Source organism: Protopterus annectens, chromosome 5.part0 (genome assembly GCF_019279795.1).
Source record: "Protopterus annectens isolate FY-2018-M chromosome 5.part0, PAN1.0, whole genome shotgun sequence".
NCBI lineage: Eukaryota > Metazoa > Chordata > Ceratodontiformes > Protopteridae > Protopterus > Protopterus annectens.
In genome coordinates this window covers 735,054,497-735,072,220 of record NC_056735.1, presented here as the reverse complement: position 1 = coordinate 735,072,220, position 17,724 = coordinate 735,054,497, and the positions used below count along the sequence as shown (strand labels likewise).

The window sequence follows — 17,724 nt, the reverse complement described above, 5'->3', positions numbered from 1 at the left end:
ATGACCTCTTTCGATCTGGATGCAAACCCTTTTGTGATTAGGTGGGCCACATAGAAGGATTTTCTAACCACTTTGGCAATGTGATTATCAAAGGAGAGGTTACTATCTACTTGGGTCCCCAGATCGCTTATTACGTCTTCCGTATTTAGGGGGCTACCTTCTATGTGGTAGTTTGTGGGTACTTTGTTCTTTGTTTTTTCCAAAGGGGATGACTATGCACTTTTTGGCATTTAACTTGAGGCCATGGTTTTGACACCAGGTATCTGTCTCAGTGAGACCCTTTTGGAGGATGGCTGTGTCAGCCAGAGAATCAATTATAGCCCCTAGTTTGCAGTCATCTGCGAACTTGGTCAGTCATAGTCCTCCTGTGCTTGCCTGTACCTCTGAGAAGTATATGCCGAACAGGAGGGGTCCTAGGACTGAGCCCTGAGCAACGCCACTTGTAACTGGTTTAGAGTCAGACCTAGCTGCCGCAACTCTTACCATGTGGGTTCTGTCCGTGAGCCATTTGGCAACCCATCTTGTGACATAGGGGTTTATGTTCAGGCTGGTGAGCTTGTCTATAATACCTAACTAGGGAATGGTGTCGAAGGCCTTTACAAGGTCTAGGTAGGCTGTGTGGTCCACCTTTCCCTCATCTATAGCCTTGGTAACTGACTCAAAGAAGTCCACCAGGTTTAGGAGGCATGATCTGCCCTTAACAAAGCCAAACTGGGTAGGGTCCAGTGTTTGGAGGTTTCCTATGTCTTTGTTAATGAGATCCATGATGATGCAATCCATAGCTTTGCAGACCAAGGTAGTCAAGCTTATAGGGTGATAGTTCCCGGGGTCCATTATGGCTCCACCTGTGTAGAGTGGAATAACTGTTGCTGTGCGCCCTCTGTGGGCATGTAGCCTGTGGAGAAGCTGAGTTTAAACAGTGTGTTTAGGTGAGGGGTTAGTTCATCTTTGAGCTCGTGTAGGACGCAGCCTGGGACACTGTCCGGTCCCTTTCATGCTGTGTTTTTAGCTTTGGAGAGGGCTGTTTTAACCTGAGTGTCTGTGATTTCAGGGGCACTTACATTCTTCTGGTATAGTTATGGGCCCTTTTGGGGGTGAAAGGGGGGTGAAGTTTGCACTGAACCTGTCTGCCAGGATGTTGGCTATATCGGTCAGTTCAATGTATTTTGTGCCATTCTGCACTAACTCCGAGCAGATCTGAGAACTGACACTTAGATTCTTGACATAGCTAAAGAATGCCTTGTGGTTATCTTTGGAGTCCATGGCAATTTTTCTTTCGAAGCTAGCCTTGGATGATTTTATGAGGGAACATAGTTTCTTGCTGATACTGATCAGGGATGCCTTCCCTTCTTGGGATTGTACTCTTTTCTGTACTAGTTTCTTCCTTCTATTGTATGGCTTGTTTATGGCAGGGGTCCACCAGACTGGTTTCCTTTTCTTGAAGGAGTGAGTCTTGGTTTTGTTTGGGATAGCCCAATCCATGCATTCTTGTAGGTACCCATAGAGTGAATTAGTAAAGGATTTTGCAGCTTGGATAGCGTTATCCTTTAGCATGGGGGCTTTAAAACTTCCCACCTTGGTCTTAAGTAACGTGAAGTTTGCTTTTGCAAAGTTTTTCACGGTGGTTTCTTTGACCGGGGGTGGTGGCAGAATGTGGATATCCAGAGTGATTAGTTTATGGTCAGATCTAACCAGTGAGGGGTTGACCTCCGGTGTGGAACACTAGTCGCCCATGTTGGTGATGACCAGGTCCAATATGTTGTCACCTCTGGTGGGGGCGTTGACCAGTTGATCCAGGGCATTTAAGTTTATAAATTCTAGGAAATGTTGGGCAAGGGAGTTTGTACTTGGAGTAGTTCTCCCAGTTAATGTTTGGGTAACTGAAATCACCCAATATCAATTATTATGTTTCCCAATGTTTCCAGGAATGCGGAGTGGGGGTCCTGGGACATGGTGGCTGGTCTGTATCAAGCTATAATTTGAATAGCAGTTTTGCCCACTGTTAGTTGCATGTGGATGATCTCTGAAGCATCGTGCTGCGCCACTAACCTGGAGGTGTGGGTATCCTTGATGAATATGGATACTCCCCCGGCTTTTGCATTTTGGTCCGGGTTTTGTGGCCAAAATGTATGGTATGAGTTGTAGCCTGGTAGTGCTGGGGTGCTCTCTGGAGCCTTAAACCAGGTTTCTGTTACTGCACATATATCGATTTTCTCCACACTGAGGAATGCCTCGAGTGCGTGCATTTTGAGGTTTAGACTTCTGGCATCAATTAGCATTACCCTCAGTTTTTAGTTACTAGTGCTATTTACGGCTGTGGGTTTGCCTTTTGAGCCTTGCCTAAAAAAGGCTCTATGGGGGTGTGGCAAGAGCCTTGGCCAGTATTCGAAAGCTTAAGGGTGACAGGTGCAAGCCATCTCTAGTGAAGCAGCATGGCTTGTCGAGCATGTCATCCCAGGCTGACAGACAATGGATCCCCTTTGAATGACACCAGAAGCTTAGCCAAATGTTGAAATTGATAATTTTTTTCTCTATACAGTGGTATCATTTTTGGTGAGGGCAGGATGCTACTCTGGGTCAGGGTCATACCGGCCTGGGCTACGTGATCAGAAAGCTCTTTCATGTAGTCCAGGGAGGTACGGCTCAGGTCATTCACTCCAATATGGACAATGACAGAGTCATATTTGTATTTGTTCTGGAGTGACCCGAGTGCTTGTGGATCCTGGCACCTGACAGGCAGCTAACAGTAACCTACTCCTTGTTCAGCCTAGTGAGTGGGACGTCAGTGTGACTGACTACAGAGTCACCTATTACTAGTGTGTTGGGTATGTTATTTTGCCTTAACGGCTGTGATTGTGTGGCACACTGGTTTTGTGAAGTATGTGCTTCATGGTTTGTGTTGAGGGGGTGGAGGTTGCTTGGATGTCTGCTTTGAAGGTCTCTGTTGCTTCTGCAGATTTTTATTTAGAGCCTCTGAATATGTTTTCATGTATTTATGTGTGTTTTTTGCCAGTGCTTGTTTCATAGGTCTATGCAAGACTGGTGGTGTGATGCAAGTAATTCCCTTCTCCTCTTGACTGCCTGGTCCAGTTTTGGGTTGAGAGAGCTTAGCCTCCAGTTTGGCTGTATAACTGCATCTCTTGCATGTATTAGTGTTTGGTAGAAAGAGGAGAGGGTTGTCTGTGTACATGAGGCAATTGTAACATTGCCTCAAAATGCCCAGATTCACCAGCTGGACCGGAGAGTACATCTGAAACTGCCCTTTGGACACGTCTGGATAGGTACAGTGAACTGTTTTAATGATTGGTTGGTAAGGTCAAATAGAGAGTCTTGTCCTTCTCTACAGTATGGGGGGGGGGGCTAGTGCTAAGGTTTATTAGTGCTTGCTATGGGTTTTGAGCAAGTGCCGGTATGAGAAGTGAATGGTTTAAGTGCTTAAGTTGAAAGATTGCCTAGTTCCAAGGGAAAAATTGAAGAGTAGACTTTGTGGAGCCGGGAATAGTTATACCCTAGCTAACCAGCGATGCCCGGTGAGCAAAACCGTGAAAATGCGGGTTTTATAGCAGGGAAATGAAAGAGATAGAAATTAGCCCAAAATGGCCAATAAACTACTAATTTCTGGCTTGAAACCACTCCTCCACGGACAGATAAGGCTGCTCAAAGCTCCCTCTCTCGCTCAAAGCTCCCTCTCACAATGAACAGAGAAACTTCCTTCTAGCCACGTAAGGTATCGGCAAACACAGAAACTTGTAACGCTGCCCTGAATTCAGCACTAACCTGAAAACTGGACTATACTAGTTAGAAAGGCGGAAAAACGTATATTTTTGTTGTTTTTTTCAATAAATAAAGCAGATACAATCAAAAAACACTTTAAATGCACAGAAATGGCTATCACACTTGAGTGTGTAGCCTACAACAGTTAAACAGGTACTTTAAACATAAAAATGACATTGTTAAAGTGCAGGCAGTAAAATAAGTACAATATGTAGCTGCAACAAGCTTTTTAAATCACAGAAACTCTAGAAAATCGGCATTTTAGGTGGAATTAGCTAAAGGCAGCAAGAAAATGCAGAAAAATGATACTTAATCACTCTAAAGTCTCTCTTCTGTCTCTCTGCTGCTGTAGAACTCTGCAGAGCACCAGACATGAGCTTGTTGAGATGTTCACTAGCACAAAAACCTTGCAAATGCGGGTTTTATAGCAGGGAAATGAGAGAGATAGAAATTAGCCCAAAATGGCCAATAAACTACTAATTTCTGGGCTGAAACCACTCCTCCAGGGACAGATAGGCTGCTCAATAGGCTGCTCAAAAGTATCATTTGTAATAACCTTCATCATCCTGTCGATATAGTCTTCCATGTTCATAATTGCCAACCCACCCCCTTTATCTGGCTGCATAATTCTAACTGAGGCTTCTTTCAGGAGGTTGAGCATACTTTTGTCTTCCTTGCTAATATTATAACCATTCCTCTTTTGCTGTCCATTCTGCTGTAAAGTATTACGAATATCTAGCTCACATATTTGCTTATATAGAGCAATCAGAGGATGCAGTGGGGGATGATACAAAAAAGAAGTTATGTACTCACCATAACGTTCCACCTGAGTAGTTATACTTCATTTTTCTGCAACTTGTGGGTATACGGATCCGTATCGGAGCTGAGCCGGCAACTTTTTTTCTAGCATCTGCTCCAAGCTCCGACCTCCTCCCCTTACCCATAATGCCCTACCATCTCCCATCTTCCCTCCGATAGAGAGTTTGCTGCAACTAAAAACATAAGCAACTCAGTCCAATGAACCAAACCTGAAAAGACAGGACAAGGTCTGGGGGACGGAGGGAGGGAATGTTGCAAAAAAATGAAGTAGAACTACTCAGATGGAATGTTTTGGTGAGTACATAACTTCTTTATCTGAAGTAGTTAACTTCATTTTATCTGCAACCTGTGGGACAGAGTCCCCAGCTACTCCGAACCTGGGAAGCCCTTATGGAAGGATATTCCTGAGCACCGCAGAGCCAAAGGATGCTCTACCCCTCGAAATCAGATGTAATTTGTAATGGGAAATGAAGGTATGTGAATTGGCCCAGGTCGCTGCTGCACAAATATCGTCCAAAGGCACCCTAGACCAAAAAGCAGCAGAAGTCGCCATGGACCTGGTAGAGTGAGCCTTAACAATGCCAGGAGGAGATAAACCTTTTGCTTTGTAGGCATGTGAAATACAAAGAGTGATCCATCTGGCCAAAGAAACTTTAGAAATAGCTTTTCCCATAAATGCTTTGGAAAAGGAAACAAACAATTGGTCAGTCTTAAGGAAAGACTTCGTTCTATGAAGATAAAAACGAAGCTGTCTATGAACATCTAACAAATGGAGTTTGTATTCACCTTTATTTTGGAAGTTAGGAAAGAAAACAGGCAGATTATTGGACTGGTTTATGTTTGCTTCAGATGCCACTTTGGGTAAGAAGGAATTATTAGTACAGAGAGAGACCCTATCCTTGTAGAAGACCAAATAAGGATGAATGGCAGACAGAGCTTGAAGCTCAGTAACCCTCCTAACAGATGTAATGGCGACTAGGAAAGCGGTCTTCCAGGTCAAAAAAGTCAAGTCCACCGAAGCTGCAGGTTCGAAAGGAGGAGCCACCAATGCCTGTAAAACAAAAGTAAGGTCCCAATGAGGCACTGAATCCTTGACAGGTGGACGTAACAGAAAAGTACCTTTAAGAAAAGCCTTACACAGCCTAGAGGAGGCTAAGGCAAGGTTGTCTTCACCAACGTGAAAACTGGAAATGGTTGCCAATTGTACTTTCGCTGTGGAGGAACTAGCTCCTCGCTGAAAGATGCCAGACAGGAAATCCAACACCGCTGGAACAGGGGCTGTAAAGGGATCTAGTTTTCTCTGTGAGGCCCAAATGGAAAAGCGCTTCCATTTACTGCAATAAATTTTCCTAGTGGAGTCTTTAAGAGAAGCCACCAGAATGGATTTTACAAGGGATGAAAGACCGGGAGTCCTGGCAATTAACGGAACTGGAGCAAGCAGGTTGTCAGCTTGAGGCTACCAGATCAGGCAGACGGGCCCCTGACGGATGGGAGATTAGATTCATGCAGGGATCCAGAGCCCACGGGGGAGCTAAGAGATGAGACCAAAGGAATGGGAACCAACGGGACAATGAGGATCACTCTGCACCACAGTCGGCAAGCTTTCTGAAGAAACTTCGGATTGAGTGGCAATGGTGGATAAGCATACAGAAGCCTGGGGGGCCAAGCATGGACTACAGCGTCTCTGGGGACTTCCCCTGGTGAGGGAATCAGAGCGAAGAACTCGCTGCACTTTGCATTGGAAGGAGATGCGAAAAGATCGCAGCAAGGCTGACCCCATGCAAGGAAGATCTCCTCCGCTACTGACTGTTTCAGAGACCACTCGTACGGCATCACAATGGCCCGACTCAATCTGTCCGCTAAAATGTTGGAGCACCCCGGGATGTGCGCTGCTATCAGAAACTGACCAGTGGAGATCGCCCATTCCCACACTCTCATGGTCTCGCGACATAGGGGGTAGGATCTTGTTCCCCCCTGCTTGTTGATATACCAGACAACCAACATGCTGTCTGACTGAATTGCAATCAGAGAGGAAGGACAGTGTGAAAGGCTTCCAGCACTAAAAGCACTGCCCTCATCTCTAGAACATTTATGTGCAACTTAGTCTCTGACTGGGACCGCATGCCTTGGACTGTCCTTCCCAAACAGTGTCACCTCCACCTGAGTTGGGAGGCGTCTGTGGTCACTGTGGCTTGGACTGGAGATGACGCGAAGGGGAGTCTTTCTGATATCTCTGGTGAACTTAACCACCAAAGAAGAGACAACCTGCAGACGTGACTGATCCTGATCGGAAATTCCATGGGCAGGTCTAGCCAAGACCACTGAACAGCCAGAGTCCATTGAAGAACCCGCATGTGAAGGCACGCACAAGGGAGAACCGATATGGCGGCAGCCATGGAGCCCAGAGCCTGGAGAACCTCGCTCGCCTTTGGAGACTTGGAGTTCGCTATCTGAGCTATGTGGCACCTGAGGTGTAAGATCCTGTCTGGTGTTAAGAATACCTTCATCTGCAAAGTGTCTAGCCATGCCCCAATGAAATGTAGAACTTGTACTGGTTGCAATTGGGATTTCTGAACATTGACTGTAGTTCACAGTAGATCTGCCAAACTAATGAACTAATCTTGGGCCAGACACAGGTGATGCTTGTTGGGTGCAGTGAAGAACAAGTCTTCCAGGTATGGAAACACCTGAATACCCTGAAGCCTCAGGTGAGCCACTACAACTGCCATTACCTTGGTGAACACCCTGGGGGCTGTGGTGAGACCAAAGGTAGGGCTCTGAACTGAAAATGACTGGCTCCCAGCCGAAAGCGCAGAAACCTCCTGGAGCTTCTGTGTATTTTGATATGGTAGTAAGCATCCTGAAGGTCTAACGAGCACATCCAGTCGCACTCTCGGAGATAAGGTAGAATGGAGTGTAGGGTGACCATCCGGAATTTCTGTTTGGCTACAGACAGGTTTAATGTTGACAGGTCTAGAAAGGGCCTGAGGTCCCCCATCTTTTTTGGCACCAAAAAGAACCTTGAGTAGATGCCTGATCCGGACTGATCGGGGGGGGACCTGTTCGAAGGCTCACTTGAAAAGCAGCTTTGAAACCTCTAGAGCTGCGGCCTCCCTGTGAGCGGGTGGAACATCCGGGAGGTATTTTGGAATATTTGGAGGGGCATCAAATGGGATAGAGTAACCTCTGGATATTATCTGTAAAACCCAGCGATCTGTTGTAATGGACTCTCATGCCGCTGGGTGTAAGGACAATCTTCCCCCGACTGCCTCCAGAGTAGGACAGTCAGGCAACCCCTCAGGGCTGTTGACCGGGTCTACCAGAAAAAGGTTCCCTAGACCCAAAATTCCTGGGACCCCCTCTACCTCTGGGTCGGTGTCAATCCTGTCCCCCTCTGCCTCTGGGGGAATAGTTGTCCTGAGAATCCCGGGAAAACTGATATTTTCAGAACCACATCTTCTTCAGCCCTTTTTGATTACTAGAGAAGGACTGCTGAGGGTTAGAGAAGCAGATCCCAATGGCAGACAAAGTCTTCCCGTCCTTTTCGCTCTGGACAAGTGTGTCACGTACTGTCTTCCCAAAAAGGGAAGAACCGTCGTAGGAAGCGTTGATAAACGATGCCTTGAAAGGGTCCACAAACTGACACAATCTGAGCCAGGCATGACGCCTTATGGCTATGCCTGTCCCATCTGCCCTAGTTGCTCCTTCCTTGGCATGGGAAAGGAGTCACATCGACGTGTTTGAGACTGACTTCAGAGTAGACATTTTCGCTGAGAACAACTGTCTGTCCTGCGGTGATAAAGACTCTAGGGGCGACTCAGTGAATTCCGAAGCAAGGTCTCGCTGAAGCCAGATCACATGTGCCAAATAATTCAGTGCATGGACTGAAAAGGTCACTGAGGAATAGACGCGCTTCCCAAACCTATCCACTGACCTGGACTCCTTGTCTGGAAGGTGGACTGAGGAACTCTCCTGTGCTAGTTCCTTCTTTGTGGCCGCTGCAACCAACATAGCATCAACTGGGGCTCCTTTCGATCAAGGTTGTCTGTCGGAAGGGGGAGATAAAATCTTGTCAGGGCATTTGGGGATGGGCTCTACAGTGTCAGGCTCCTTCCATGCCCTTGTGGTGATGAAGTTCACCAAGGGGTCTGCTGGCGGGGACACCCAGGAAGTAGGTGGGCCCGTGCCAAAGGCCTCCAGGAACACTGACTCATCCCCAGAAGGTTTCGGGGCTGACCAACCTCCCCTCTGGTGGAGGATCTCCATAATTTCTCTGAAGGAGACGTCTTCAAGAGGTGACCTGATGGAACCTTCTCCTTCATCTAAGTCAGTGTCTGTAGTGATGGACTCGGGGGATTCCATAGGAATAATTCATTCTTCCTGTTCTTGTTCTGTGATTTCCACCCCTGCCGAGGAGTATGACTTAGAGCTCTGTTCTGAGAATTTGTATTATTCTTATGGTTTCGTAGCCCCCAGGTTAAACTTGTGTTATTAGAAGCAATGCGTTCACTCCTTCGAACTGCATCTGCCATTGTTGCTCCGTTGTTATTGTTGATTGTGGGTTGTTCTGTTTCTGGCCCATTATTCACTGCCCCGCCCATTCTCCTCTCTGATCCAATTAAGTAGTTACCTTGAGAGGATGGCGGTTTGGGATAAGCTGTTCCCTGGCTGTAATCCTTGCTGTTATGATGTAGTTTTTTAGATGTGGTTGCTTTTAACTTAACCAAATATTGATCTATACTATTATAGATCCGCTCGTACTCAAAGCGGTACCTCTGAAAATCTGGATCTATCTTGATGTCATTGTCTAATATACTCATTTCCCTATGAGGAGATTCATGGCATTCCTGGTAGTGCTTACACATATGCTCAAGTAATTCAAAGCTGTGCTGATCAAACAGTTTCACAAGATCCACATGAAAAGGGCAACACTCGGCAAACCCTGTAGGATACTGCCAAGACCTTAAACCTTTCTGAATGATTGTCAAACGAATACATTCCCGAAAGTAAGCGATTTCCAGTTGTAGCTTTCTCAGCTTCACCAACTTCTGGTCGAATTGTTGCAGTCTCATAGACAAATCCATACCCTCCACTAGCCAAGAGCTCCTGTGTACTTTCAAGGTGTATTTCCTCAAAGGAAAAGGGTCTCTCGATCCAACTACCAAATTCAGGAGTCCCAATAAGCCCAAGTGATTTATTATTTCCCTGTTGTCTAACTTTGTCTCCGATAACAAGTGTGCTGGAACCACCGCTATTTGTAGCTCTCTCACTTGTTACTTGTGCTGTAACACTCGATTCTGGCACTACAGGATTAGAGGTGTTTATATTAGTAGTAATAGAGTTCCCAATATGGGGAGACCCCCATGGAACACCAGGAGGTCTGGTTTCAGAACAGAGCTCTAAATCATACTCCTCGGCAGGGGCGGAAATCACAGAACAAGAACAGGAAGAATTAATTATTCTTATGCAAGATGCTGACCAAACTCCGGTTTTGAACTGTAAGTTAATTTTAAATTCCACTTTGGACTTTAAAATATTTAATTATTCAGAGAATGATATTGCTCCTGAGTTAGTGGAATTACTGTCATGAGGCTATACTTTTAAGCCTACAACACGAGCGGACATTGCAAAGACATTAACTGATTTGAAACTATCCATGAGAAAATTAAACCTCACAGTTTTGTTAGGTCAGCAAAATAATGTTAGAAGTGAATACCATATCCCCACTTTTTATCATCCCCCACTACATCCTGTGATTGCTCTATATGAGCAAATTTGTGAGCTAGATATTCGTAATACTTTACAGCAGAATGAACAGCAAAAGAGGAATGGTTATAATATTAGCAAGGAAGACAAAAGTATGCTCGAACTCCTGAAAGAACCCACAGTTAGAATTTTGCAGCCAGATAAAGGGGGTGGGTTGGCAATCATGAACATGGAAGACTACATTGACAGGATGATGAAGGTTATTACCAATGATACTTATGATGAAGTAACCAGGAACTAAATGAATGTTGCTCATTCTAGAATTAAGTCTTTTATTAATGACATGTTCATAGAATCTAAAACTGATGTAGAACTTTACAACTATTTAATCATGCCAGCCCCTAGGATACCAATTTTGTTCGGAATCCCGAAGATCCATAAGAGCCTTGAAGACCCCCCATGTGCCCCTTAGTTGATGCTAGAAATAGCATCACATATGCATGTACAGATAATATTATGAAAAAATATGTGGTTCTTGAAAAGAAAAATATGCAAGGACTCTTGGTCTTTTTTGGATAATTTAAATAAAATCACATTTAGTGAAGAAAATAATTTCTTTACAGTAGATGTAAAAGATCTTTATTCCTCCATACCTCATGGAGAAGGTATTGAGTAGGTGGTAGCAACAATGCGAGTTAATGGAGCATCACAGAAAGAAATGAATATAGCGGAAGAAATACTAGATATTATTTTATCTTAGAATTTGTTACTGAAAGTCACAAAGTTGCATCTCCAAAAGGTTGGCGTAGCTATGGGGTCACCTTGTGGGGCCACCTTCGCCAACCTAGTTATGGCATACTGGGAGAGGGAATTTGTTTTGAATAATAAAAAATAATGTCTAGAAACATACAATATTATACACAGTTTTTGGATGATATTTTCATCCTATTAGAAGGAGATTTAATTAAAGCACAAGAAATGTTCACTTACTTTAATTCCACTACTGCATTCCTTAAATTTACATATACTTTTTCCCAAGAGAGAATAGCATAACTAGATGTAGACCTGTTAAACGATAGATTGAACAGATGTTATGTAGCTAAAAGTTTCAGAAAGGAGACTTATTTCAATACTTTTCAAGTTGCCACCCCCTTCCACAAAAAAGATCTGTCATAAACGGCCAGTTGGTTAGAGCGGCCCGTATGATTACGAGAGGGGATGACTTCTTAAGTGAGTGTGAATTTTTAAAGAACATGTTTTTAAAAAGGGGTTACCCCCCTAATTTGCTATTAGAGTTGATTAATGAAGTTCAACTAAAGAGATGTACAGGGACTTATAGGCCCATTTTGAACATAGAGGCCACTACTGATACTTATATATCTGTACGAAGTGTAATACCTAACCCCTATAACTTCATTTTAACGTTCAGTATGGATGCTTTAAGTATACGATCCATTAAAGCTAAGAATTGGAGCTTAATAACTAATGACATACTGTTAAGGGAGAAACTTAAGTTCCTAGGATTGTCTACAGAAAAGGGGCTAATTTAAAACAAATCCTGTAAGGAAACAAGAGGCTATATGCTATTAGGAGGGGCATGTTCAAGTGTAATATGTGCCGTTTTTGTAGATACATGGACATTGGGTCTACCTTTGATGTAGGTGGGAGACAATTTAGTACTAGGTACAAAACTGAATGTCAGACCAAACAGGTGGTCTATTTAGCCAAGTGTATCCATTGTCCCACATTTTAAGACCAACAGGAGGTTGCTGGAATGCATCTACGAACATTTGTACTGTATAAGCAGAAATATATATGAAAACGAGTTGGCAAGACACATTAGGGATTACCCCCACCATGAATTTAAATTTAGAGTGATAGATCTGGTCTCTCTAGATGGCAGGGGAGGTCCATCTTCATTATTGCTTGAAAGATTAGAGTTGCTTTGGCAACTTCGTGTGGGTGCTTGCCATTATCCAGGATTGAATGATCTAACATCTATTTTATGTATTTTAAAACTGAAAAGTTTGTCAAGATAAAATAGAATATATATAGATTTACAAACAGTATATATTATATACATATATATATTTTAGGATGCTTGTTTATGTTTATTTTTCTATATATTTTTTAACATATATATGTTTACACACACACATATATATATATATATATATATATATATATATACATATATATTTTTTAAAATAATTTTCTTATAAATAACCTTTTATATATATTTTTTGCAATTTGTAACTTACTAACAATAGTACTTTAAATTAGAATTATGGCAACTATAAGTTGGAGGAGGGGTGTTTTTTAGTGTGAGTAACCCAACCAATAGAATGCCTTCATTCCATTCACATGTACTATTTAAATGTGGTTCTACTATTTTGTTATATCTAATGAAGTCCTAGCATAAGAAGGGATGAAAAGCAGTTGATTTTATGTTTATTTGCTTAATTAACATTTCTTAATACTAGAAGACGTGGTTTGGCTTGTTTCAGTGGCTTATCAAGTTCTTGGTCAGTTGTTTTTTACTTTACTAGTTTGTTCAGGTTTAGGAAAGAAAGAGTGGAAACTGGTCTCCAAGCATTTTCTTTCTTTGGGACTAGAAACATCTCAAGTAAAACCTATTCCCCACCTGGAAAGGAGGAACTGGTTCTATCAATCCTTGGGACAGCATGTGATGAAGAACAAGTGCAAACAAAACAGTCTGATCCACAGGATGAGGAATGACTGCCTGGATATAATGAATTTTCTCCCGCAGCCATATGTAACCCTAATAAAGGAGTTTCTGAAAGCATTTTCTGAAACTGTCTGTTGCCAAAGAGAAAATGGAGAGTCAGACTTCCTGGAAGAGAAAAAAGGCCAGGGTGGGAGGGGGTCACAAGGTCTCCTGAACAGTCATTCAGACATGGACTGTTCTCAGTTTTGGGAGGCTTGAGATGTCATTTTGGAATCTCCTTGCCACTTCTTTTTAAATATCTGTTTACCTGAATTCTGTTTAGACAGTTTAGCCTGTTTTTTTTTTTTTTTTGGCAAAAGTGAATGAGGGGGAAGAAAATCCTTTTGACAATATGGAAATGGAGGGCTGAACAGCCTTAGAGATTCCCTGGATGAGTTACCCCTTTCGACACACTTTTTGACCAACCCTGTAGCAGAGGGGCGTAACATTCATCTCTATCCAAGGGAGAATTTAAAATCTAATTTTTATCATCTGGAAGGTTCTGAGAATGCACCCAACCAAACCTCCTTATAACTGTACCAGTAGTCAAAGCCCTAGAAGAAGTATCAACAGAGTCATACACACACTGCAAACAATGAATATTCATCTCTGCAAAGAAGAAACTAAGTTATTTAAAGCAGATTTGCCTTCACAAAAAATGTAGATAAAACATTTTACATACTTTCACAATATGTCAGAATAAATGTTAACATATGAGCCTGACAATTTAAAATCCTGAAATTCAAAGTTGCAGAAGCATACACTTTTTTACCATACTCAGCAATAGCTTTCCCACCCTTATTAGAAAGAGTACGATTGGAATTAACTTGGTGCTTAACAGCAGAGGAGTCAACTAAGGCTATAGCTACTTGGTCAGGTTTGGGAATAAGGAACTTTATACATCATATCTGCCTTTTTAGGGACAACTGGCTGACTATCAGGAAAACTGTAGGAGGTAAGACATTCTCTAAAGCAAACAGGACAGGAGGAATGTGCATAGGTTCTGAAAAATCCTTCTGTAACAACTCATAGTATTTTTGAGGGAATGAGAAATCTTAGTGTTCCCCCAATGAAAACACTTGGGCATTCTAGCAATAGGCTCAGTGAAAGAGAACCTTCACAGTGAGAATCAGAAAGTGAGCTCTCCTCTAAGTTTGAATCAGACATCTGAGGGCAAAACCCTGAATCTGTCCCTGCATCTTCCTTCTCACATTCAGAATCTTGACTTTCTTCATGAAAGGCAGTGTTCCTCTTTTTTTTATCAGAAACCACTCCACAAGAATGATAAACAACCTTGAATCAAAACCTGAACCAGTTCCAGTAAACTATTCCTACCTACACAAATTTGAAGAGGAGTAGATACACGTTTGGGTGTATTTTGACAAGAAAAATGGAGTCAACCGTGTTACTAATGGCAGCCACTGATTCCCTAAGGATGAGCACAGCATTCCACGACCACAGGGAAACCCTTCATGTTTCCTCTCCCAGGACCACCAAGAATGTTCCACCATTGCCCACTGAAGGGACCCAAACAGCCGCAGCTAACTCACCATCCACAGTGGCTTTAGGTGCTACACCAGAGGTATCTGGGGTTAAAGAGGAGTGGTCTGAGGCATAGTAAATAGCCACAGCAGTCACCCACCTGCAGCTGAGGCAAACTGTTAGCCTGCTGTGGTGGCAAAGGCTGTTTACTTAACTTTTTCTTTTTGTGGCTGGAAGAAGGACACAGAACACAGGAGTGATAAACTGTTCCATTGTCAAGTTGGAAATGCTGCCTCTATCCTTGGGAAATGAGCATTAATGCCAATAAAAATATCAGTCCACAAAAGTTGTTTTTGCTTTTTTTGTTTTTTTGGGAGGAAAAAGCACTGTCAAACACTACGGCAGACCCACAACCTTAAAATAAACACAATTTCTCCACAGAAAATGGTTTCTCAACTACTTTAAAAATTATTTAAACTGAGCACTTGTTTCTACGTACGTTACAGTCTTGACACAATCAGTTACAACACAACACTCCTAGCTTTAAAATAACTTTTCTAAAGAGGAAAGTAATAAATCATCAGTAAAAAATAAGAGAATAGAAGTTTTTTTCCCCCCATAAAGGAAATTTTACTCATCAGCTAGGGAAAGTACAAGTTCACCGTCAATCCTCAAAAGCCTCAGAGGAGTATACTCTTCAGCAGCAGTAAAGCTCTGAAGGGATTCTCACCCAGACATGTCTTTTAGTCATCTCAACTCAAGCTGCTTTACAATTTGGGCAACACTGTGGAAGTTTGGTAACTGCTATATCCTTGGCAAGATATAACCCATATAGCCAAGGCTACTGCAGCAGTGATCAATATGAAGAACATCAAATCATTTAGGAATGTTACATTAAAGAATAAAGCATAAACCAAATTCTACTAAAAGAATGCACGTGTCTTACTTTTTGAATGACTTCTCTGAGATCAGAAGAGTTCATTCTACCTAATGGTTTTCCATGTGGTGGTAACGACTGTCCAGGGGCTAATACTGTTTCATGAGATGCTCCCCAAGTCACATAGAAACAATCTGCATGGAAAAAAAAAACAAAACTTTTTTTTTAAATAGTCAAAGGTAAAACAGGGACAAAGAGCAAACAATAATAGCAGTGCAATGTTATAGAAGGCATCACGCTTAACTCGGAGGATGGGGCACATCATAGTTCTGAGTTTTTGCCCCACACCAGACATTTTCCATTCTTTCCTGTTTCCTAAATTCTTATCACTACAAAAAATCTTCTCATTTACTTCTTCAGGAATCAAGACAATCTACTCAATATGCAGTGGATATAAAAAGTTTACACACCCCTGTTAAAAAGCCAGGTTTTAGTGATAGAAAAAAATGAGACCACAATAAATCATTTCAAAACTTTTCCCACCTTTAATGTGACCTATAACCTGTACAACTCAATTGAAAAAAAACAAATCTGTTAGGGTGAAAAAATATAAAAAATAAAAAACGTACAGTAAGCTGGCTGCATAAGTGTGCACACCCTTAAGCTAATACTTTGTTGAAGCACCTTTTGATTTAATTACAGCATTCAGTCTTCCTGGGTACACATCTGCCATCAATTAAAGAGACTCTGATTAACCCCAAATAAAGTTCAGCTGTCCTAGTAGGATTTTCCTAACATTTACTCAGTTGCCTGCTACAGCAAAAGCCATGGTTCGCAGAGAGCTTACAAAGCATCAAAGGGATCTCAGGTATCTGTCAGGAGAAGGGTACAAAACATTTCCACAGCACTGGATATACCATGGAACGCAGTGAAGACAGTTATCAAAAAGTGTCGAAAATACGGGACAACAATGATGTTGCAAAGAACTGGACATCCCTCCAAAATAGATGAAAAGTCAAAACGAAAACTGGTCAGGAGGCTGTCAAGAGACCTACACCAACACTGAAGGAGCTGCAGGAATTTCTGGCAAGTACTGGCTGTGTACCACATGTGACAACAATCTCCCATATTCTCCATATGTCTGGGCGTTGGGGTAGGATTGCAAGATGGAAGCCTTTTCTTACACAGAAAAATATCCAAGCCTGGTTAAAATTTGCAAAATAATACATCAAGTCTCCCAAAAGCATGTGGGAAAATATGTTATGGTATGACGAGACCAAGGTTGAACTTTTTGGCCACAATTCCAAAAGGTACATTTGGCGCAAAAACAACACTTTGCATCACCAAAAGAACACCATCTCCACCGTGAAGGGGTCTAGGTTAGATATTCGAATGCTTAAATGTTCGAATCTCCAAAGGTCGACCTTTAGAGATCGAATAGTTAAGTGCTTGAATATTAATAAAAATTAAAAAAAATAAATAAATAAAGGGTATAAAGCAGGGGGGCAAGCCCCCCTGCACCCCCACACCCTGCTACTTAAATATATCAACTTCGAGATTGCGCTACAGTGTAGGGAATAGGTAATTTTCCATTCCTGCATTGTAGTGCACTGAAGTGCGATCTCGGAGTTGGTATATTTAAGTAGCATGGGGGGCATGGGGGCACAGCCCACCCACATGGGGGGTGCAGGAGGGCTTGCCCACCTGCCTAAACCCTTTTCTTTCTTTCCTTTTAATATGATTTGTATTACCATTCAAACATTTAAATGTTCAAACTCTAAAGGTCGACCTTTAGAGATTTGAACATTTAAGCGTTTGAATATCTAACACAGACCCCCTGTGAAGCATGATGGTGGCAGTATCATGCTATAGGGTTGCTTTTCTTCAGCGGGAACTGCGGCTTTAGTCAAGGTGGAGGGAATTACGAACAGCTGCAAATACCAGTCACTTTTGGCCCAAAACCTTCAGGCTTCTGCTAGAAAGATGAATATGAAGAAGAATTTCACCTTTCAACATGACAATGACCCCAAGCATACATCCAGATCAACAAAAGAATGGCTTCACCAGAAGAAAATTTAAGTTTTGGAATGGCCCAGGCCTAAATCCAACTGAAAATCTGTGGGGTGACCTGAAGAGGGCTGTGCAAAAAAGATGCCCTCGCAATCTGACAGATTTGTAGCACTTTTGCAATGAAAAGTGGGCAAATATTGCCAAGTCAAGATGTGTCATGCTGATAGACTCCTACCCAAGAAGACTGAATGCTGTAATTAAATCTAAAGGTCCTTCAACGGAGTACTAGTTTAAGGGTGTGCACACTCATGCAACCAGCTTATTATAC

General features: G+C 42.5%; 1 protein-coding gene across 2 annotated transcripts in view; it reads right to left on the bottom strand.

Annotated features, from left to right (window-relative positions):
• Positions 1-17,724, bottom strand: part of DYNC2H1 (dynein cytoplasmic 2 heavy chain 1) — a 6,555,988-nt gene that overhangs the window by 3,020,754 nt on the left and 3,517,510 nt on the right. For both annotated transcript variants that reach the window (XM_044072582.1, XM_044072581.1), the window contains one exon: positions 15,456-15,580. In XM_044072582.1, the coding sequence (XP_043928517.1) occupies positions 15,456-15,580 (125 nt within the window). The remainder of the gene's footprint in view (positions 1-15,455; positions 15,581-17,724) is intronic.